At 37.0% G+C, this 22,230-nt stretch overlaps 2 protein-coding genes across 6 annotated transcripts; both read right to left on the reverse strand.

The window, feature by feature from the left end:
* Positions 1 to 337: 337 nt before the first annotated feature.
* LOC149019045 (mitogen-activated protein kinase 15-like) lies at positions 338 to 12,929 on the reverse strand. Of its 5 annotated transcripts, none has more exons than XM_089153136.1 (11): positions 12,376 to 12,929; positions 11,973 to 12,172; positions 11,129 to 11,537; positions 10,833 to 10,960; positions 10,653 to 10,712; positions 3,380 to 3,529; positions 3,111 to 3,266; positions 2,812 to 3,023; positions 2,195 to 2,296; positions 1,946 to 2,106; positions 338 to 1,266 (listed from the first exon to the last, which is right to left on the reverse strand). In XM_089153136.1, the coding sequence occupies exons 2-11, from the start codon at positions 11,994 to 11,996 to the stop codon at positions 992 to 994; spliced, it is 1,677 nt and encodes a 558-aa protein (XP_089009262.1). In that variant the 5' UTR covers positions 11,997 to 12,172; positions 12,376 to 12,929; the 3' UTR covers positions 338 to 991. The 5 variants fall into 5 exon arrangements, with proteins under 5 accessions (XP_089009262.1, XP_089009261.1, XP_089009259.1 ...); XM_089153135.1 differs by having other exon boundaries at positions 342 to 1,272; positions 11,973 to 12,064; positions 12,376 to 12,928; XM_089153133.1 differs by having other exon boundaries at positions 343 to 1,272; positions 12,383 to 12,928.
* A 5,066-nt stretch (positions 12,930 to 17,995) lies between these two features.
* On the reverse strand, positions 17,996 to 22,134 carry LOC149019046 (Pentatricopeptide repeat (PPR) superfamily protein). Its single transcript, XM_089153131.1, has one exon. It carries the CDS (start codon positions 21,895 to 21,897, stop codon positions 19,750 to 19,752), a length of 2,148 nt encoding a protein of 715 aa, XP_089009257.1. The 5' UTR covers positions 21,898 to 22,134; the 3' UTR covers positions 17,996 to 19,749.
* Between the last annotated feature and the right edge of the window lie 96 nt (positions 22,135 to 22,230).

Consider the following 22,230-nt stretch of genomic DNA (forward strand, 5'->3'; position numbering starts at 1 on the left):
TTTGGCCCCGGTGCATCAGCAGTTTGATTGCTGGGGACAGTTAAGAATCAGAAGTTATGTTTATGCTTCTATGGCAGCAGTCTTAATACATTCATCTTCATCTTTTGTGAATACACCGTTCTGTATTTTACACAAATACATTGCACATATCAATTTTTTCAGCCCTAAGAATTATCCATGTGGAAAAATACTTCTTGTAATTGTCAGTGAAGATTCTATGGGCGTCTGAAAGATGCATGCCATTTGATTGAATTGGATTCCGAAATTTGACATAGATCATAACTTAACCATCCAATTCTGAATATCCACATTGTAATGTTACAGCAGGTATTTAACATCCCATTTCCAGGAAAAATGCTCAAATTTTCCCCTAATTAGTCAACAATGTACAGAAGAGCTTGAGATATAAATCATTAGCAATTTATAAATGCTGGTTTGCCGTATAAGTAAGATACAATGTTCACATAAGTCTAACAAAGATCTGAGAGAACTGACCATGTCATTCAGCACCAATCAGGGGCTCTTGTTTACACCAAGAGTCATGCTGCTGAGGGATAGGAAACATATGAAACAATGGGTAGTAGAATTTGATAGGCATATACCCCTTTTCTTGCTGTCACTAATCTATTTTTCAGATTTTGATAATTTACCTAAACAGGAGTGGGATATAGTTATGGAGTTGTCCATACCCCATGTGTATCTAGCCACAAATTAATAATTTATGCAACAATTAAAATAACCATCACCATCCTCAATCATCTTCAGCAGTTAGAAGCCCGGTATCCAGAGACCGCTGAGGTAATGTACTTGCATCCTCCTATTGCGGCAAACAATTGGATTCCCTTGAAAACTCGTAGCCCACGTTTGATGCCAATATACAGGTATTTCGTGGTTGTGGGGCTCGGGTAGTGGTTGAAGGTAGATGATTTCTACCATTCAACAGGCAACATAGAACTTCATTACCTGGAACAAGTGCTAATGTACTACGGAATCAGTACCACTGACCTCCAGGACCACCTTGTGCGGCAGCCACTTTCCTTGCAATGTACTGTGTTTTTGGTTGCACCCCATTAGATCCTTCAAGTCCTTCTCCCTCTCCACCATCGGTTTTACAGCTGGGGTTCCTCCTAGGGTATGAACAGCCAGAACCATTATATTGAGTTGAAATGGCAGGGTTGCGGACAATCTTGCGTTGTTCAAAAGCCTCTGCTGCTGTTCTACAGTTCTGGCGCAAGACTGAACCAACAACTTTCCCAGGCTTTGCAGCTGCACCTATAAGAGAACAACTCTTCAGGGACGTGTAAAAAGAAAAAGACTATCAGCATTCTCAGTGAAGGTATGAAAACTTGCAACTCCAACTTTATTGGTTGATTAATTAAACAACTACAATAGACAGTTATCTGGGGCTTGAAGAAATCCTTGGTGTCTGATAGGGGCTATAAACAAGGACCAATTATAAAGCCCAGCCTGCCATGTCCTAATGGATGGGGTCCGGTAGGATGAGACTGCTTTAAGGCCACAGGTAACATCCTGTCCTGCCTGTACCCACAGTTACCATGCATGTTTTATCTGTAGGGTGACTTAGTCTTGAGCTATATTTTTTTTTGGGTAGAAGAGAGAAGGGTTTTTAGGTTTCAGAATCATCGACTCTGATTTGAGAAAAACCCAAATCTCAGAGAGGGGTAACCACCCTCAAAACCCCCATCTCCCTGAACGGGTCTCATGCTCACTAATGGTTTGGTTATGGTTAGTGGGAAAAAAAATCTTGAGCTATATGGTTTGGTTATGTTAGTGGGAAAAAATAATCCCTCAATGTTTCTAGCCTCTGAAGCGGGAACAAAAGAATGCAGTGGAAATGCTAACGACATTGAGCACATGGAACAGTGCAAGTGCTAAATTGAGCAGTTCAGTAAGACATCACAAAAAATGTAAGATCACATTTCACCTTGAATTCTCTGAGGGACTTGGAGAGGAACTCTTGTCAGAGGGTCGCCACAACCCCTATCTGGTTGCTGCTGCTCAATTTCCTTGATGGAGCACCTGGATAAGTCATCGGCGACCTCTGCTGACTGATGTCCTGTGCTTTCTGAATATAGCACACATGCTCTGCATGAATTGAAGTTACATCAATTATTTTAATGATGTTTCAACATAGAGATGAGCAGTATGATGAAAATTTCGAGGCATATAATACCTGGGTAATGATGCATGTTGTCTCTCTGGTGGAGGAACAGTCACACCATTACCATAATGTTCCTCAAGGTAAGCAAACTGCTTCTTAAATTGGTCAACAGCACTACAAATACAAATCCAATAGTTATTTTAACCATTTTCCAGGTCAAAAGTCAGCAACTCAAGCTTAGAGGGCAAGAGCTCTTGAATAAATGCTAAAACTTTAAATGTAGAGAATATAGTTTAATTTGGCAGTAGGCCCACAGCTACGACGTTTTTGATTACAGTTAACAATTAAGAAAGTAGCAAACCTCAATGCTTATGCGACAATTTTAAGGCTTCTATGGTACAGGACATACATCCTAGAAACTTAAAAGGTTGACAACCCAGCTTAATGTCAAAAGACTAAACTTGATACAAGCTTAGTTTGGAACTTATACAGGCAACAGTTCCAACTTCTAAATGATACTATAGTCTGACGAGTATCAGAAGCTGGCCGTGACAATAAGGGCCAAAGCAACATCTATGTGATATGGAAGATAAAATGGTTACAAAAACAGTGCAAGCCCATGTAGGTTGACTTAGAGCAAGCAAATTGGTAGCTAACAAACTAATACTCTAATAAATAGTATTCAATACCTTGGGTACATAAACCCAGTTGGTTCTGATCCCTCCAAGAACTCTTTTAACATTGTTGGGTGGTATTCAAGAATCTCCCGATAGATGAGCTCTCGAACATCTTCCTTCATAATCCTTCGTCTCTCAAATTCAAACTCCATCTTTGTCACTGGTTGAGCAGAAGGTTCCCTCTCAACCTTGGCCAAGCCCTTAAAATAGGGATCTGCCAAAGCCTGAACCATGTGGCACAAATTCACCCCATTAGAGAGAGCAGTCACACAATGGATATAAAAGCGGGTTAAAATGCAAGCCCACCCTACCTCCTCTGCAGTAGGTCGATCCTTGGGTTCAAATGCCAGCATCCTTTCCAACAAACGAAGAGAAAGGGGATCTGCATTTGGGAATTTTTGTGAAAATGGTATAGGCTTCTTCTTGCGCATGCTACTTAAATATCTTCGTGCCTTCTCATTACGTACCTGGATAGAATAACAATAATCAAAAGCTAGAATAAAGACAAACAATGTGTGAATTAACTACAGTCTAGAATTGTATCCATAAAAGTCCTATGATAGACGGATAGAGAACACACCCTAGCGACTGCTTCAGCAGATGGTGTTCCCAGAAGATCAGTCATCAAATCCAACTGGTGGACCACATTTTTACCAGGGAAGAGTGGTTTCCCAGTTAGAATTTCGGCAAATATACATCCAATGCTCCATATGTCTATTGCCGGTGTGTACTGCAACAATAGAAAGAGAAGAAATGAGATTCTCTTTTTATGACTGAAGTACAAGAAGAGTTGCCAAATATTAACATGAACCACAGGCTTAGGTTTCCACTCACAATTTCAAACTTCCATGTGGTAAGGTTTGCTCAGATTTCTGTAAGCAAATAGTGGCCTTAATCATTGGTATTAGAATAGTTGATTCCGGGTTTTCAGCGTAAATTGCCATTAGGATGATAGAAAAGCATTAGTTCTATCATATTCTTTAAGCGATTGCTTCATTGGCAGTTATTTTGGGTAAAATTTCAAAAACCATAGAGGACCATGTTAAGGGAAAAACCTTACCATGGGAAGTTAGGAGCAACAAACATGACCAGTAGATTTGAGTGTTTTGTTCAGAGAGATTTTGGTAGGTTTTAAACAGTAGATTAGATAAGTATTTTGTTCAGAGAGAAATTCTCAGGGGAATTCTTAGAAGTGTTCTGAGGAAATTCTCTCTGACTCCACTTTTGTTTTTAGCCAAAGAGGAAGAAAACTTAAGTCATTCCCAAGTACAGCACAAACGCAGCTAGTTAATGCAAGGAAAACTCTATGGCTGTCTATGTTAAAGTATCCACCGTAACCCATTCAGGCAAAACTCAATACCCTCCACTATCACCGAGTAGTAGTAAATGTGACCCATTTTAAAGTCCACCAAAAGTTATATCTTCACTTACATCAGCTCCCACCCCATGCTGATAACATTGAATCAGCTAAGGATCATCTGATTAGGGATTTGAAGCACATTTTACGGAATCAACAGAAGATTGGAGAGAGAACTGTAAATATCCCGAGGACTTATTTAATGAGTTTAATCCTTTCATACGTTAACATGAATTGAGTACAGGCTCCAGCTACAAGACTAAAGAGTAACATGAATTATTGGTAGAGGCACCCTCAACTTCAAGCATGCAAGATACCATATGCAAGAGACATTATAGTCATACTGATAAGTTGATTTCATGCACATATTATTTTACTATATTTCCATGTATTTACAATTGTTTTATATCAATTTATCCTAATATGATATGAAAATGAATATGTTGCACCCTTTCCTTTAATTTCTATAATTTTATATATTTCCTAACAAATTCTAATTAAGATTTATTACTTTTACGTGTAGGAAATTATCAATCAAATCTATCTGGGTATTATTGCAAGAGTCCTACTTCAAGTCAAAAACATAGAGAGAATGAGTCCTTGCATGCTTCTATGTTTTATTTCCTAATTAGGATTTGATTAAAGAAGGGAAAAGAATCCAATTCAAATAAAGAAGACTCAAAAATCCCGTTTTTGAGTGTCTTTGTCCAGTTTTGATCAAGCCGTTCATCGGATGGTCATCCGGTGTCTGATCGAGCCGAATTTTGGAGGAGAGCTTCATGACTTCTTGGTCTTCAAATCCAACGGTGGGATTATGCATTGGAGATCTCTAAGTTAGTCCGATTCGTATGTCAAAAGACTCCTTGGTTAAGTCAGATAAGAACTCTGAGTTTAATTAATCTATAAAGGAGAGCAAACTCTAGGAAGAAAAGGGAAGGACGTTTTTGGGAGCTTTGGAGGAGCGGAGAGGTTGAACCAGGAGACGTTGGTTGGCTTTGGAGATCTGAAGTTTAGGAATAAGTTTTTCTTGATCTTCTTTCAATGTTCATGAACTCTTCTGTAATGTTTTTGATTTCTAGTATGAACTAATTTAATTTTTCTAGGGATCAGATGTAGCCTATCTTTGAATTCCCACTCTTGAATTCATCAATATAATTTTGAATATTGTTTTCTTTCATTGAGTTTTTACTTCTATTCTTCATACTTTTGATTAATTGGCCAAATTTGTTAATCATAATGAACTGAGAGGGGATTTATGTGTTTAGTTCATTGGAATAAAAGCCATGAATTACATGTAAGATAGAGATATACTTACATGGTTTGTGTAGTTGTTACATGGGAATCCATAGAGTTTAGTGATTTCTTAGTTGTTTTAACCCACATAGAAATATAGTGGGTTAGCAATTGAGGGAATTTCTAATTGATAGTCGGGATTCCCTTCGCTATCTACTAGTCTCTCTTGAGTACCAATAAAAATTCCCTCAATTACTAACCCACTATATTTCTATGTAGGTTAAAACAACTAAAAAATCATTAAACTCTATAGATTCCCATGTAACAACTACACAAACCATGTAAGTATATCTCTATCTTACATGTAATTCATGGCTTTTATTCCAATGAACTAAACACATAAATCCCTTTCTTAGTTCATTATGATTAACAAATCAATTGATTAGTGGCCAATTAATCAAAAGTATGAAGAATAGAAGTAAAAACTCAATCAAAGAAAACAATATTCAAAATTATATTGATGAATTCAAGAGTGGGAATCAAAGATATGCTACATCTGATCCCTAGAAAAATTAAATTAGTTCATACTATAAATAAAAAACATCACAAAAGAGTTCGTGAACATTGAAAGAAGATCAAGAAAAACTTATTCCCAAACTTCAGATCTTCCAAAGCCAACCAACGTCTCCTAATTCGACCTCTTCGTTCCTCCAAAGCTCCAAGAAGGTTCTCTCCGCTCTTCCAAAGCTCCCAAAAACGTCCTTCCCTTTTCTTCCTGGAGTTTGCTCTCCTTTTATAGATTAATTAAACTTAGAGTTTGAATCAAACTTAGAGTTTGAATCAAACTCAGAGTTTGAATCAAACTCAGGCCTATCTGACTTAACCAAGGAGTCTTTTGACGTACGAATCAAACTAACTTAGAGATCTCCAATGCATAATCCCACCGTTGGATTTGAAGACCAAGAAGTCATGAAGCTCTCCTCCAAAATTTGGCTCGATCAGACACTGGATGACTATCCGATGAACGGCTTGATCAAAACTGGATAGAGACACTCAAAAACGGGAATTTTGAGTCTTCTTTATTTGAATTGGATTCTTTTTCCTCTTTCCCCTTCTTTGATCAAATCCTAAATAGGAAATAAAACATAGAAACATGCAAGGACTCATTATCTCTATGTTTTTGACTTGAGGTAGGACTCTTGCAATAATACCTAGATAGATTTGATTGATAATTTCCTACACGTAAAAGTAATAAATCTTAATTAGAATTTGTTAGGAAATATATAAAATCACCAAAATTAGAGAAATTAAAGGAAAGGGTGCAACATATTCATTTTCATATCATATTAGGATAAATTGATATAAAACAATTGTAAATACATGTAGTAAATTAATCGTATAAAATAATATGCATGAAATCAACTTATCAAATTACCCCCAACTTTAACATTTGCTAGTCCTCAAGCAAACATCAGGATCAGACAAACTCTCATTTTGATTAAATATTCAATCTAAGTCAAGTTCAACCATAATTCAAAAGAATGTATAAAATAAGCTAAATAAGAGATGAGTAGATAGATCACAAAATCAAAACTTTGACCCATGTGTGTGTGTATACCTTAACCAATCAAGTGCATGCATGTTTGAGATCCCAAATTCAACCGACAACTCCCTAGTTTCAAAGTCAATTCTTATATGTCCAGCCTATCATCCCTCTCTCCACTAATGAAGAGCAATCACTTATCCAAGGTCAAGAGGACTTGTGAAGGTGGAAGAAATGTAGAATATGGCTACATATATGGAGATGATAACATTGGAGCACCAAATTCTTTTCCTTTCTTTTCTTTCTTCGTCTTCTTTTTTTTTTTTTTTTTTTCACGGTGATAACACATCTCCCAAGAAGCAGTCCAAAACATATCCTACACCCATAACACGGCTCTCAAATAACTATCTATCCAAGCGTTGCGGTGGCCTTTGTCCCTAAGCCCCAATTGTGTAATGTTAACCCAGTGAGAATCCAAAAGGCTCACTAAGTGACATTAACTACGGAGACCCGCAACTATAAAGAAGATCTACTCACAATGCTTTTAATCCTCACCATGCTTTTAACAATCCATATCACCTTCGGTCTATTCAAGGGATCACACGACTTGGAAGAGTCACCAATGAGATACTAACATATAAACCATATACATATCCACGAAGTGAAACATGGTATAGTAGAAGTGGAACAAATTAAAAGAGAATATATATATTTTCAAAAATTTAAATGAAAGAAGAATGGCCTTTATCATTTCTCTAAACAAGTGGCACTCATGAATTTTGCCTCAAGAGAAAATCTTGGTGGATTCTAATATGTTGATTGAACAAGAAAATTGCAGTCTCATTTGAAAATCCCTAAATGCAATAACTCAATAGCAAGGTTTAGTGCTCAAAGGGTGGGTCGCATAATCAAAGGTTAAAGTGATTCACATACTCATCTGATATTTAGCGAAGTCATCATACTCAAAGAATTATAGAGGAACACAACTAAAACATGAAATACTAAATAAGATTAGAGATTTACATGTCATAACTTCCTTCTATTTTACTCTACTAACTAGATAAATAAGCTTCAACCATTGATAAAAAGTTTTGAAATGATTTGAAAATTTTTGGTTTTGAAAAAATAAAAGCATAGTGAGTTTTATCCCATAGAAAGGAATCTTAGTCATCCACCCCCAAGGTGGGGTGGGAAAAAGGGGTGGGAAAAAGCATGTGGGTCCTCAGAGGGTGAGGGAGAAGAAAAAAATCAAAATATTAAATGCATGCAATGGGAAAGAAAAGTAACAAGATGTGAAGTAAGGTGAAGAAGACTCCCTTTGCCCACCTATATCCAGGATTTAAAGGAAGTAAGACCATTTGTCATTATGTAGCTTTAGCAACTCCCCCCAACAAAGTGCTACACGAAACAAAATTAAAGCAGCTGGGAAAAAAAAGAGGAGAAGGGGACCCCTGCATAGGGGTGCACTCCCTAGTGTACACCTTAAAAAAGGGAGGGGGGGGGGGGGGGGGGGAAAGAAATGGATGGATAGTTCATCCCCTCATGTAAGTTCAAGCATCCACCCTATTAAAGGGATTGGAGGAAGGTAAAAAGAAGAGGGCTTCACTAAAAGAAGAGTTGCAAAGCTTTCACACTAACCTCTAAACCTTGAGAATCTAACTTAACTAGCCAAGTTCAATAAAATGTTTCCATGCACTCTTCCTCCCCTCCAAGTTTTGTAAAATGAGAGTATCAACACCATTTAACTAAAAAATACATTGCATTTTATGGAACCCATCACTGGTTGAAAGGAATAAATAGTCTTGATAAATCTCCATGTATGAGTTTACGATAGCAATGGGAGAGTTGTAAACAAGACACTCTATGAGGGAATGTCAATATGTTAATATTGGAATTAAAATCGAAAACAGGAAAGAAATGGGATAAATGAGTAGTTTGTATAGAGGGGCAAGCTTGGAAACACAGGGAAAGATGGACAAAAGGGAATAAAGGAAAGGGAAGGACAGTTCAGTAAAAACAAATTAAATAAATTGAAGAAAGGTAATAATAAGAAATCATTGGTGCAACTGGGTCCGGGTTCACTTCCTTGAACCAGAGAACCAAAAAAATAAAAAAATAAAAAAATAAAAAGAGAGAGAGAGAGAGAGAGAGAGAGAGAGAGAGAGAGAGAGAGAGAGAGAGAGAGAGAGAGAGAGAGAGAGAGAGAGAGAGAGAGAAGTATTAGGGATCTGGAAAACCAAGAACTGGTAGTGGAATCAAATGGGATGTTCTATGACCGGTGACAGAACTTCAACTATATGCGAATTGACACTGGAATAGATGGTGCTGACTGCACAAGAATTCTGAAAGAGGTACTGTTTTTGCCCCTAATTTGTTGGCTGTCCTGCTCTGTCTTATCTTCTTCTCACTCCCTTTTTTTTCCCCAGGACTTTCCCACCCTCGCTTCTACACGTTTCTTTTTGCCCACATATAAAGGATGATGCAGTTTCAGGAATAAAAAAAGCTCCGGTGGTCTCCAGAGGGGGGGTGGAATTGGAATTCTTGGTGAGATTTTTGCTGGTGGGAAACTATTTTTTGGGTCAAAAGCTGGTGGGAAATCTAAGGGAGGGTGAATATGGGTTTCAGCCACAGATGTAGAGCAAAGGGTTGCTGCAGGAAGGAAATGTGGTTTCTGTGAGTTTATATATCTGCTGCTGATTGCAGAACATTGGCAGAAAGGGAAGGATACAATATTAGAAGGGGTCTAAAAAATTTAACAGGGAGGGGTATACAGGACAGGACTTTTAGGGGAAAGAAAATGTGAAAGAGGAAATGGCACTTTGGCTCTGATACCAAGTTGGTGCAGACCCAGTGGCTGATCTGCTATGGTGGCTTCAGAAAGAGCAAGGTAGAAGAAAGGGGAGGGTGAAGAGTGCACACAACCAGACAGGCTCTCACACATACACAAAATGTAGTTCTATAAAAGCTGTGTAACAGAAGGAAAACCAACTAACAGAGGAAACCTAAGAGAGAAACTTTAACAAAGGAAATAATCTCTTAAGATTCCCAATCAACTCCGATTCTTGCAAACGTATCCCACTTTTCATAATTGACTGACTAATATGCTATTTACAAAAAAAGTGTAAGTACTTAATATTCTACCAAGTCCATGACTCAAACGGACCTGGTCCATCTTGGTCTAAAAACCAGCAGGGGGTTTTCCAAGGTAGCATTGCTGTATCAATCTTCCCCCAACCCACCCAAAATAATAATAATAATTTAAAAAAAGAAAAAGAGAAAAAAAGAAAGAGTCACAAATAAAAAGAAAGAAAGGGGGAAAAACCAAAAGCAAAGAAGGCTAAAGGTGTACTTCATCCAACCTTATCAGAAGAATAACTTCTCTTGAAAATGATGGTATAGATATTTCACATGCCATATGGAAACATGGCATTCAACTGAGTGGTAAAGTGAGCGAAAGACAGGATATAAGCACAGGAAGTGGCATAAAGACAGAGGAGAATGCCTGAAGGTACAGATGAAAGCAGAAGCATGGGAAGTAAAACAAAGGGAAATAAATGCAGAACTGGAATACATAAGGCAAGGTAAAAATATATTAATAGAAGAAATAAGTAATTTAAAAGACAAATCATCAGATCAATACAAAGGGAATAAATATCACACCACCAAAGCAATCACATCAAGGTACTTCTAAATAAATGGCCAACCGAACAGCTCACACACCTTTGAGAAGAAAGAACCACATAACTCAGGAGCTCTATACCACCTCGTCGCAACATAATCCTGTAAGGATGGGAACAAAATAACATGACTGCTTGTAAATTTGCATATACACAACTGCTATTTTCAGATCCAGGAAGTAAATCTCAAAACCTGACAACATTTGACGGGTAGAAAACTTACTGTCCAAAATATGGCTGTTGGAGTATCATTGAAGGCCACTCTAGCTAGACCAAAGTCACAGATCTTGAGTTTGCAATCAGCATTTGCTAAGATGTTTTTGGGTTTTAGATCCCGATGAAAAACATTTGCTGAACCACCAATAGGGAAAGAAGAAAAAGGGTAAAAGGAAAAAAAAAATCAGAACTGACCAAGGAATATCAGTCTAACGCCAGTTATTGGTAAACAATGCAACGTATTCTCCATCCGCAATAAATAAGCTGTATACAATCAAACTGACTATGGCAGTTTTGAATAACCTGTGTGTATGTACTTTAGGCCCCGGAGAAGCTGATAAAGAAAGAATTGATAGTGTTCTGGGGTCAAATCATCGTTTGCTTTGATTACTTGGTGAAGATCAGATTCCATAAGTTCAAAAACAACATATATATCTTTGAATTCTCTTCTTGAAGGAGGCAAGAGGATGTGCTTGATTTCCACAATATCAGGATGCCGAAGGAGCCTAAGAAGCTTAATTTCACGAAGAATACGTGTTGCATCCGAGACATGCTCAAAGATATCATTGATCTTCTTAATTGCAACTTTCTCCCCAGTATGTGTATCATACGCAGAGCAAACAACTCCATAACTTCCTTTACCTATTACTTCTTCTATTTGGTATCTGTTACCTTCTCCATACTCAGTGAAGAAATCTACTTCAGCAGGTGCCTGCATCACCAAAATTTATTAAAATTATTGCATTATCAGTCCAAAGACTCCAAATTGTTCAAGGACTCTCAAACAAAGCAATTCACCCACATATGGCACCACATTTAGCTGACTGTAATTTCAGACCCCATAATTTTTAACCTAGGACAAACAGTACATACAAAAGGAATAAATATATTTCTAAATCATAGGACAGAGGCCAATGCCAACATTTTCAGCAGCTCCATGTCAGATCTGGTTCACTTCATTTCCTCTTTCATAGAAAGTCCCCTGCACAGCTGGATTCACTGAAATTAACCCCCTTCACCTTATTTATACAATTTTAGCTAGCAATAGTAGAAATGCATAAAGACCCGTGCAAACAACAAAAGCAAACCAGTTCATGAAAATGATATCAAATTGAACCAGACAAATCAGTAAATGATATATAGATACCTTGCGTCGCTGTTCAGGCTGCATCTTATCAAGCAAAGCTCAAAATGCTCAAAATTTTCCGAAGCAGGAAACCGATAATAACATATCACCAGCTTCAGGAATCCAAGTAGACAAAGAACCAGGAAGCAATCAATTATCTTGGGATCGGTGGTAAATTAAGAAAAATCAAGGAGTCTGTTCACGGCCAAACTCGGCAGAAGCTGGACCCGACAAGGAAAAAGAAAATAACAAACAATAAGAGCTGAATAGAAGAATTAACTAATTTCTTCTCAAGTTCAAGGGAAACAAAAATACAAAAATGAAACCCTAGTATCACCGGAAAAATTGACATGGAGAATCATCTTCAGATGGAAGAAAATTTGGCAAGATCAAAATGAAATGTTTCAACACTAAAGCTACTCACCTCTTACCCAAATGAAGCAAAAATTTAGAACTAGGAAGAACTCGAAGTTCCTCAATTAAATGCAGCTATAAGTAACAGAACCCAGATCAAAAAAATCTTAGGAATGCTCCCAATCTCTTCTTCTCACTGAATGTGTCGTATCAGCCTAACTAGATGGAACGAAGTAAGGCGAAAATCTACAGGAACCACCGCAAAATATAGCTGGAAAACAGACAGCAAGTCGATAGCATGTAAAACCCAGATGCCTTAGTTATCTCTGCTAAAATTGTCGTAGAAGAACACATAAAAAAATAAAGCTTGAATAAGCAGACGATCGCAAGGAGCGGAAAAAGAAAATGGAACTTATAAGATTAGTGGAACTCCACTAGATTCTCTACTTGGGTTTCAGAGAACTAGAATAGAAAATTCAAGAAGATGTGCGTTTGGGTTCTTCAAGCAAAAGAGGAAAGAGAGAGAGAGAGTTAGTATGAGGAGCCATTAAAAGCTCTTCTTCTTATTCTTCATAATAAATGGGAAAGATGAGAGAGAGAGAGAGGGAGTTGTGCTTTTGGGTGGGTGAATCTTGTGTTCATTTTGGTCACTTTGGGCCACATAGGGATTGTTATCGCCAAAGTCGCTTAGGACCACTGCTTCACTACCCATAGGACCACAAGGAACTCATAGGTGTGTCCAAACGGGTCCCTAGACTCTCTACCCAAACCAGATTGAATTTTCATTTTGGTTGTTGAATGCATGATGTATGTTCAAGATTTGAAAACAAAATTCTCTTGGGAAAGAAAATTTGGATTCTTATATTTTTTAATTTTTTTTTTAAATTAAAGTTTTGTTTTTACGTTAGACACCTATTATACATCCAATCATGTGAATTGAAAATTTTCACTCTATATAGGGGAGGCTGCGGACTCATCCAAACTTAGTCAAAATCAACAAAATTTTGGTTAAAAATATTTGAAGTCTTGGTCAAATCAATATTATCTAGAGTTTCAAACTAATTTATTTGTGTTTTGACTATTCTTATTTGCAAGAGAGAAAGGGGTGAGAAAGATAAAAATACGAGATCCACCAATAATAAGATAGAAGAACGAGTAAGTAAATAAAAGGATTCAAATATGTCAAACTACAAAGTTTGGACTTTTTTACAAAGGACAAATTACATATAGAATCGTCCATATGTTTGTAATCAATTACATCTACTATCCTAGAAAAAAAAATCAATTTCAGATGCTCTCTTTACTATTAAGAATTGAAAGCTTTAAATTGACAGTTGCATCTGTAATTAATGTTTTTTCAAGAATAGTGGTATAATTGATTGTATATACAGGGGCCTATATGTAATATGCATTATACAAAAGATGGTGTGAAGAAAATAGTTTTTGTTTTATAAGTAAACATTTTTCTTAAATCATGGATGATTGTCTTTTCATTATTCGTTAAACAAACAAACAAAATTATGATATTTCTAGAAAAAAAAAATTAAACAAACTATTTGTCAAAGGGTAGTTTTACATATAAGGGAAAACATAACTATTGTCCCCCTCCTTTTGGTATATAGAGATTCAAATTCTTGACCTCTTATATTGAATCAATTCCTTGGGATAAAATACCAAATTGCTTTGAAACTAGTATAAGTCATTGAGTCAATACAAATTTAAGGGTTTTGGGACTGATTTCGATTTGATCTAGACTGAAATTAATAAATATTGATTCATATGTACAAAATTTGAGCATCTTTTACGAGGTTTAGAGTTTGATATATAACTAATCCAATCTTAGATTTACTTATCAAGCAACCAGAAATTGTCATGTCATGGTTCAAGTCTTATTTTAAGATATTAATTTCATTTAAAAAAATTAAATAATGCATGTACCAAAAAATATAAAAAAAGGTGGATAACACTAACGTGATATTATAGTACAAAAATACATTGTTTAAATTTTAAATAAGCACCAAAATTGATTCCTTATCTATCTAATTTTTATTCTCATTACATAATAACAATAAGAAAAGACAACCGTTTACTTCACCTTAAAAAAATAAAAGACAATTGTTAACACGCAATTGGTTCATAAAATACAAGTATCTTAGATGATGGTCAAATATATATTTTTTTCAATTGTCTTCATATTCATAGATAAGATGATTAACAGAATAATAATAACAATAGCAATAATAACAATAGCAGGAGAGCACGTAAGAAGATCAGTGAGTCTGGATCAACTATCCGTCGGAGGAGCACTCTGTGCTCCCCGACGACTTTACCACCATAAATACAGGGGGGATCCAGGGGTTGGGTGATGGGATTTGTTTAAATTTTTTTTTTAATTTTTACATGTGGGTCCCACATGATTTGTGGTGATAAAACCGTCAGAGAGCACTGACGGGGAGTGATGATCCGAATTCAAGAAGAGTTGCATTATTCAATATCTAAAAAAGATTTCTCCATGCATGAAATGAGACACAAGTATGCATGAAATGACAACTGCACTTTCTAGAAAAACAAAAATAACCAAATAAATAGTAACATTATGCCAAAATGTATCATGGATATTTTAATAATAATTAATAATAAAGTGAGTGATATTTTTCTAATTTTTTTGTTCTCTTTTCATTCTGTTTCCAGTTTCCAGTTTCATGCATGTGCGTTGCATGTGGTAGACAAAGAATCTTTGACATAAAATTAGAAAAAAGAGTTATAATTGCATAACAATTTTTTTTTTAAATAGAAAAAAAATTGATAGAGATGAAAGATACTTTTTAAAGTCAATTAAAGAAAGAAAAATTCATCACTACTTTCTCAGATTTCTTGATACGCTTTCTCATATAATGACTCGTATACAACGAATGAAAATTTAGATTTATTGAAATAAAAATGTTCTAATCAAGATTTAGAGTGAATAAAAGAGTTAATCCGTTAAACTTTAGATCATGTTTGATAATAATTTAACGAGACTATGACGTCTTGTCGTTCTCAGAGGGGGTGGAAGACAATTTGTATCAATCCATCTTCGTCCATTTCTCATGCTTGACTTTTTATTGGGCCAATCTGCTATATTTAAAACACGTTTTATGAAAATCTCTCTCTTGTTTTTTCTATTACCTTGCAGCTATGATTATGACACGTAAATATGTCCATTCATAGAAAATAAATGAAAGAAAAAGAGTAAGATACTTGTATTTGAGTTTGATTACGAAAAACAAAGATTGAAAAATAGATTGAAAAAGAGATATAAAAAGAAAACATACACACCCTTCAAGGACCTTTCAAAGCATATGAGGTCATGGGACCAAAAGGATAAAATGGAGAGAAGTAGATGAAGAAGCAAAGAGAAAACTAGGCATTGGAGAGAAAAGAAGCAATAGCTTATGGTGGGGGAGATCTACATAGAAGAAGAAAGTGACACAGTTGTTTGGACATGAAGTCTGTATGGGGCCAAACACATCACTTTGGCTTTTTGTTAAACATGTGGTGAGCATTCACCACTGAATCCCTAGTTTCAGTTGGATTTTAATTGTTATATCTTAAATTCACTGTAATGGGGTCCCATGATTCCCAACCCTGAGGAGGATTGGATTCTCAAACCATTCCATCCATTGTGAAATTTTTTACCTCACAGAATAATGAATCAGCTTCTGGAGAAAAGATAATTTTGTTTTTCTTAAGAACATAGGTAGCATAAATGGTAATGACAAAGAAAGAAAAGAAGCCTTTAAGGTGTGAGTTTTAAATGTAAAAGTTCCATAAAGGCAATCAAATAAAATTATGAAAATAATAAATTTTCATTCTCATCCCTTGAGTTGCTAGAGAGATCATTGTTGGGGATTCTGATCCACTTTACAAAAAAATACTGTTGGTTTTATTTTAATTTCTATTTATCAATTCCTATTACTACCTTCTACCTCCTATTTTGGCTTTAGTTTCTCTTCTTAAGTATAAAACACTCTATTAATCATGCATCTTCAAACTTTGTGAGAATTTCTAATTGGGAGAGAAAAAAGTGATATGTGATAAATGAAGATGAAAGAAATGAGTTGAGCACAAGGTTTTCTATTCAAAGTTATTTTTGTCTTTTTGAAAAATTTAACTTACTTACGTAAAGTGTCATTATACATTTTCACTCTATAAGGGTCTAATTGACAAATTGAATAATTCAGGCGGTGGCATTAATTTTATGGGGTAGGTAACTCACGGGGTGGCGTTGAAAATTTCCCTGGTTATAATCACATCGAATACTGATTCTCAATTTGTAAGACACATGACCCAAACTTGAATAATGTGGGCTATAGTGTCGCTAATCGTTTTCAACATAATTAACACATGCACAGGGCGGTGGGTCTTCAATTAGATTTGTAAGTCATAGTTTTAGGACTTCAAGTATAGGTTGCTCACCTCAATGTATCAAAATAACTTCTTAGTAAAAATTGCTGAGGTAACACTACGTAGAAAAATTCCCTCCACCCCTAACCCCTAGACATTGCTTTAGTTAGATTGAAAGCTTACATAAAGTGAAAGTTTAGGTCAAAAGCTTACATAAAGTGAATAACCTACACAATTTAGGTCAAATGGGATCACTTCATGAATTGATAGGGGTTGTTGGCCCAAGTTTATCTCTCAAAACAACATGAGAGAGCTAAATCTACAACCAGAAATCTGGGTTTTCATTAGTTTCTCTCAAAAACAAATGGTAATAATTAGATATACCAACATCACAGAGAGAGAGAAGATATTTCCTCTCAACACCCAACAACCTAAAAATAATTGGTTATCTCAGCTTCCCCACATATAAAGGAAGCAATCCTCTTTAACACCCAACAACCTAGACAATTAATTGGTTATCTCAGTTCCCAACCTATGAAGGAAGCAACAATAGATATTTTACGTTTTAGAAAGCATGTCCTCATTAAGGAACCACCTAACTTTCCATAACAATGCCATTCTAGTGCCATCTTTTTATTGACTACCCCACACAATAGATCTTTCCATGTCCTTAGGGTTGATAAACCACTAAAAATTCAGCCTATAGATATTCGACAAGTGGTCGTGTTTGAGAGCATACAAGTGTCAAGATTGAATCTCGATTCGTGAAAGTTCTTAGAATCAATGATTGAAAATCAAGACTTAATCTTGAATTACTGATCGAACGAGATTAGACATTGTAACATTTGAGGAAACCTAAGAAAGGGGTACGCTAGCATGCATGCACACACACACTTTCTCTCTGTCTTTATATGAAATGACCTTAATGTCCTTTTACGGACGAAATCATGTCATTGCATGTTATTGGTGCTCTCTCCATATGGGTATCATATTCAACTACCTAAGACCTTTAATGACTAATGTACTTCAAAAAGTTGCCAAATTCTTAAACAACAGTTATGAGACAAGAGATAAAGTCTCAAGGAATCATCAACCATGCAGAAGAAAAAAAAAGAAGAAAAAATAATAAAGAATATAGAAAGAAAGAGCTCACCAAGTTGAGAAGCATCAATTTATTTTTCTCTCCACTAACAAAGAGACTTAGTGGGGGCATGAATCAAGTACCTGCTCCTTCAAAAGGAAGTGCAAGTTATTATACTTCCTGAAATATTTTCCAGTGCAGGGAAAAAGGTGAGGATATTCTTGCTTTGGAAGCTTTCTAAGTCCTTTTAACAAATTTTCACTCCAGATCTCTGCTGTAGATTTTGTTCATTGACATTGCAATTAACCAGCTGTTGATCATGATATTGGTAATTAGCTTTTTGATTAGTTTGATAGCAGGGTTGTTGTGTTCATCTCCAAGATATTTTTTTTCTGAAGTGTCAATTTCTTAAGGATTTTAGCTTTTGCATTCGTTGCTGACTTACATTCCAAGGTCTTAACCATCTAGTGCTTCGTTTTCTAAAACTTTAATTAAATCTAAGTTATACTTGTCTGCCAGTATAAACAACAACGTGGAGCACTGCAATAGGGGTAGTTCATCATCAGCTTAAGTAAAGTTCATGATTCAGCTTCAGCTGGCTTTTTATGCCTGATCGAAGTAGCCAATTAGTTGGAATGGTGGACCAGGGATTAAGGTTATGGAATATGATGGTTCCTTTCAAGACTCATTTGCCTCAACAGAGATTATATATGATTTTCAGCTGCATTGCTAAGCTCAGTCCAAGTTGAGTTCAAAGTAGAGAAAAAAATAGAATGCAAACCTCAGGATACAGGTCAGGCAGTGCAGGAGAACGCGGAGTTAATGCCAATACCAGTGAAGGTGTAGAGTTTCAGTCGAGTTTTGGAGTCATTGAACCATGCAGGAGTGCAGACAGGGATGATGATCTCAAAGTCAGTCAGAGACCCTCCAGCCTTTGATCATTTGTTGTGATCACCATTCTGTCTCAAAGTCAGTCAGAGACCCTCCAGCCTTTGATCATTTGTTGTGATCACCATTCTGATCCTGATTGATATGTATTCTAACAATATTGCTCATCACCTAATCCAGAGATCCACAGTGTTAATATTCACCACTTCCTGTAAGCCTGGGGGTATGAGATTGAATACCCTTGTGGATAATTAATTTCGACAGCAGATAAATTTGCTTGCTACTGTAGTTCCACCTAGCAAAAGCTAAAGCTGGGAGCAGATCCTTCATGCTGTATCTAATGCAGTAACTGAAACTTTGAATAGAAGCAGCCCACAACAAATTGAATTATCCATCTACCAAGCTTCCTTCAAGTTACCCAGATTCAGCAATAGGACTCCACATCCATTGATGAACCAGAGAGGTTGAGAGGCATTGAGGGTTAATGAAATTGAGGCCTAACACAAAGATGCATTCCAAGCTTGTATGTCTACGTCATCTCATTTCTTCACCTGCCAACTGATTGATCTTTCAACCACAGGTCATGCAAGGCTGGTAAAAAGTGTGAAGAGAGCCTATCTTTACATCTCCAAACATTTCAGTGACCCCAAGTTCATATTCCATGTTATTTCACAATATCTTCCTTACTTCTTCCAAGTCATTGAAACACTTTACTTACCTTAATCCACAACTGGATGAACGTAAAAAAATTCTCAAACTTCAGATGATCTCAAAATTGAACTTCATTTCCTGCACCTTTTAATACAGCTTCAGTTTCTATTACCCAAAATTGTTGGAGCCAATTCTGGGACTACGAAATTCTCATCTGTTGTTATCCTATTGTTCCCTTCAATAATTCCAATTCAATATCTTCCACAAGATGGAGCTACCTCTTAACACCAAAAGTCCCTCTAATTATCAGAAATGCCTATCAAAATAGAATGAAAATCTCAATCTTCACGAATTAACTAAAACTTCCTTAAAATTGTTAAATGACTGGGAAGACTATGTTACAGATTTTAAAGTCTATCAGCAGAGTACCAAGGCAAATCACCAGAAGTCTCCACATGAACAGCTGCCATCTTTAAAATGATGGAACCTGTTTGAATCCCTAACAATGATCTCTCTACAAACAATCTTTGAGATGAATTTAATAGCAGTATGGCAGTCTCCACAAGTCCTCAGATTCTTAAAGACCTTGATTGGTGTTCCAGTTGGTGTAGCAATGATACCAAATGCAATTGCAAGCTTCTCACTGTGGTAAGTAAGGTCCTGCTCCTTTTGCTCTTCCTCTATGTCACGCAATACAAAATTTGTGTTCGGAACGTATCCTTCCTCCTTCATCCTTTTTGACAACTCCTCTAGAAAACCATAGATTTCATTAGTATTTGGGTGGGTTTTATCTCCCACCAAAAATTCATGAACCTTCCTCTTAATCTTTATCCAACTTGAACCTGGTTTTTTCACCACCCCCTTATCATCCATTTTCTTTCTGATCTTTGCCACTTCATCCCACATACCAGAGGTGGCATATATATTGGCTAGTGTGACATAGGTGGTTGCACTATCAGGCTCTAGTTCAAATAATGCATCTGCAGCTCTTTTTGCCAAACTCAGGTTTCCATGAATTCTGCATCCACCAAGCAAGGCAGCCCATACAAATTTGTCGGGCTTCATAGGCATTTGATCAATAATCTCAACAGCTTCTTCAAATCGGGCTGATCGGCTAAGCAGGTCGATTATACAAGCATAATGGTCAGCAGTTCTTGTCAAACCATGCTTTTCAGTGATCGAATGGAAATAAGCAAGGCCTTTATCAACTAATCCAGCGTGAGCACATGCTGAAAGAACCCCAACAAATGTAACATGATCAGGCTTGGTACCCGATTTAAGTAGCAATTCAAAGTATTGAAGGGCCTCCTCAGGTTGACCATTCTGTGCATGCCCAGAAATCATGGAAGTCCATGAGAGCAGATCTGGCTGGGGCACTGCTTCAAAAACTCTTTTTGCACTCACAATGTTCCCGCATTTTGAATACATATGGACAAGTGCAGCAAATGGAAAAGGGTCAAACCCAATTCTGGTCATGTATCCATGAACCTGTTTGCCAAGGTCCTCTGAAGCAAGCTCTGAGCATGCATTGAGAACCCCAGCTAACGTGAAGTCGTTGGGCCGGACCCCTGAGCATAGAAGTTCTGAGAACAACTCGAATCCCTCCTTCTTCCTCCCACCTTCGAAGTAGTTCCCAATCATTGTAGTCCATGAAACAACATCCCGGTCTGACATCCCATCAAAGATGCGCCTAGCTTTCTTTACACTCCCACATTTCCCATACATACTTGTCACGGCACTCCAAACCACATCATCTGAGTCTAACCCAGTTCGCGTTATATGTCCATGAATCTCTCTACCAAGCCGAAGACAGGGGAGGGCAGCAGAAGCCGAAAGAGCGCTAGCAACGGTGTACTTGTTATCTTCCAGCTTCTCGTCCGTTTGCATTTTTCTGTACAATTCCAACGCTTCAATGGGCCGGTTATAACGAACATAACCAGAAATCAGTGTGCTCCAGGAGAAATTATCCTTATGTGGCATTTCATCGAACAACTGGCGGGCTTCTTCAAGTTGTCCTGCTTTCGCATAGCCTGCAACTAAGGTGTTCCAAGAGCAAATGTCTCTATTCGTCATCTCCTCAAAATGTTTACGAGCATCCATCAAGCTTTCACATTTCGAGTACATATCAATGAGGCGATTAGAGATAAAAAGACCCGGTAGAAAACCAGAGCTCTTAATGTGAGCATGGACCCGTTTGCCTTCTTTAAGCGCTCTCTGGTGGAGGCAGAGCTGAAGAAGAGCAGAGTACACAGCAGGAGATGGGCAGGTTTTAGAACGATCAAGAAGGTCAAGGATTTCAATAGCTTCCCTTAGGCGTTTCTTCTGACAAAGTAGGAGAATGGCATCTGTAAATTTGTTCTCTCTACATAGCCGACTTACAAGGCCATCACTGTCATCCGCTTTGGATGGAGGTATCTCAAAAACAGGTTTTTTCAGGTCTCTGTCATTCCGTTTCAATGGTGGTATCTCAAACAGAGGTCTCTTCAGATCAGATTGTGTCGAAGAAGAAAAGAACCATTTTTGGGTTCGAATGCCTAAAGGAGAAGATAACGATTTCAGAGAATCCGCAATCAATGCTCTCCTCATTCTTTATTTCTCCTCTCCCACTGCCCACAACTGTACCACCAAAACCCAACTCTAATTCGGTTACGAGGGCATTAGATTGGATCGGAATTACGTTAGAAAGCTCGATTTTAGCTCGTTATTATCAGCTTTAAAGCTCTCAACGAATCTGAGAATCAAACCCGAGCATAATTTCTTGTTTGTATCAACGCCCAAAAGCAGGTAACCCTCGTAAACCGCGAACACAGCGAAGAAGAACTGAAGAAGGCGCAAAAAAAATCTCCGTCGCCTCTCTGTTTCTCTCTGTTTTCTACTCCGTCTTGTGTTGATCACTTGATCTGAGACGTAAAAAAAGAA

The sequence above is a fragment of the Hakea prostrata genome, chromosome 4 (genome assembly GCF_041222555.1).
Source record: "Hakea prostrata isolate BN-2017 chromosome 4, UWA_Hpros_2, whole genome shotgun sequence".
Lineage (NCBI taxonomy): Eukaryota > Viridiplantae > Streptophyta > Magnoliopsida > Proteales > Proteaceae > Hakea > Hakea prostrata.

What these genes read in the sequence shown, in the direction of transcription:
- LOC149019045 (XM_089153135.1), bottom strand. Translation starts at nt 11,996, where the DNA reads ATGCAGCCTGAACAGCGACGCAAG. An exon ending in CAACAGCCATATTTTGGACA is followed by an intron (nt 10,713 to 10,832) that starts GTAAGTTTTCTA and finishes CCATCCTTACAG; the next exon opens with GATTATGTTGCGACGAGGTG. An exon ending in ATCGACCTACTGCAGAGGAG is followed by an intron (nt 3,024 to 3,110) that starts GTAGGGTGGGCT and finishes CACATGGTTCAG; the next exon opens with GCTTTGGCAGATCCCTATTT.
- LOC149019046 (XM_089153131.1), bottom strand. Translation starts at nt 21,897, where the DNA reads ATGAGGAGAGCATTGATTGCGGATTCTCTGAAATCGTTATCTTCTCCT.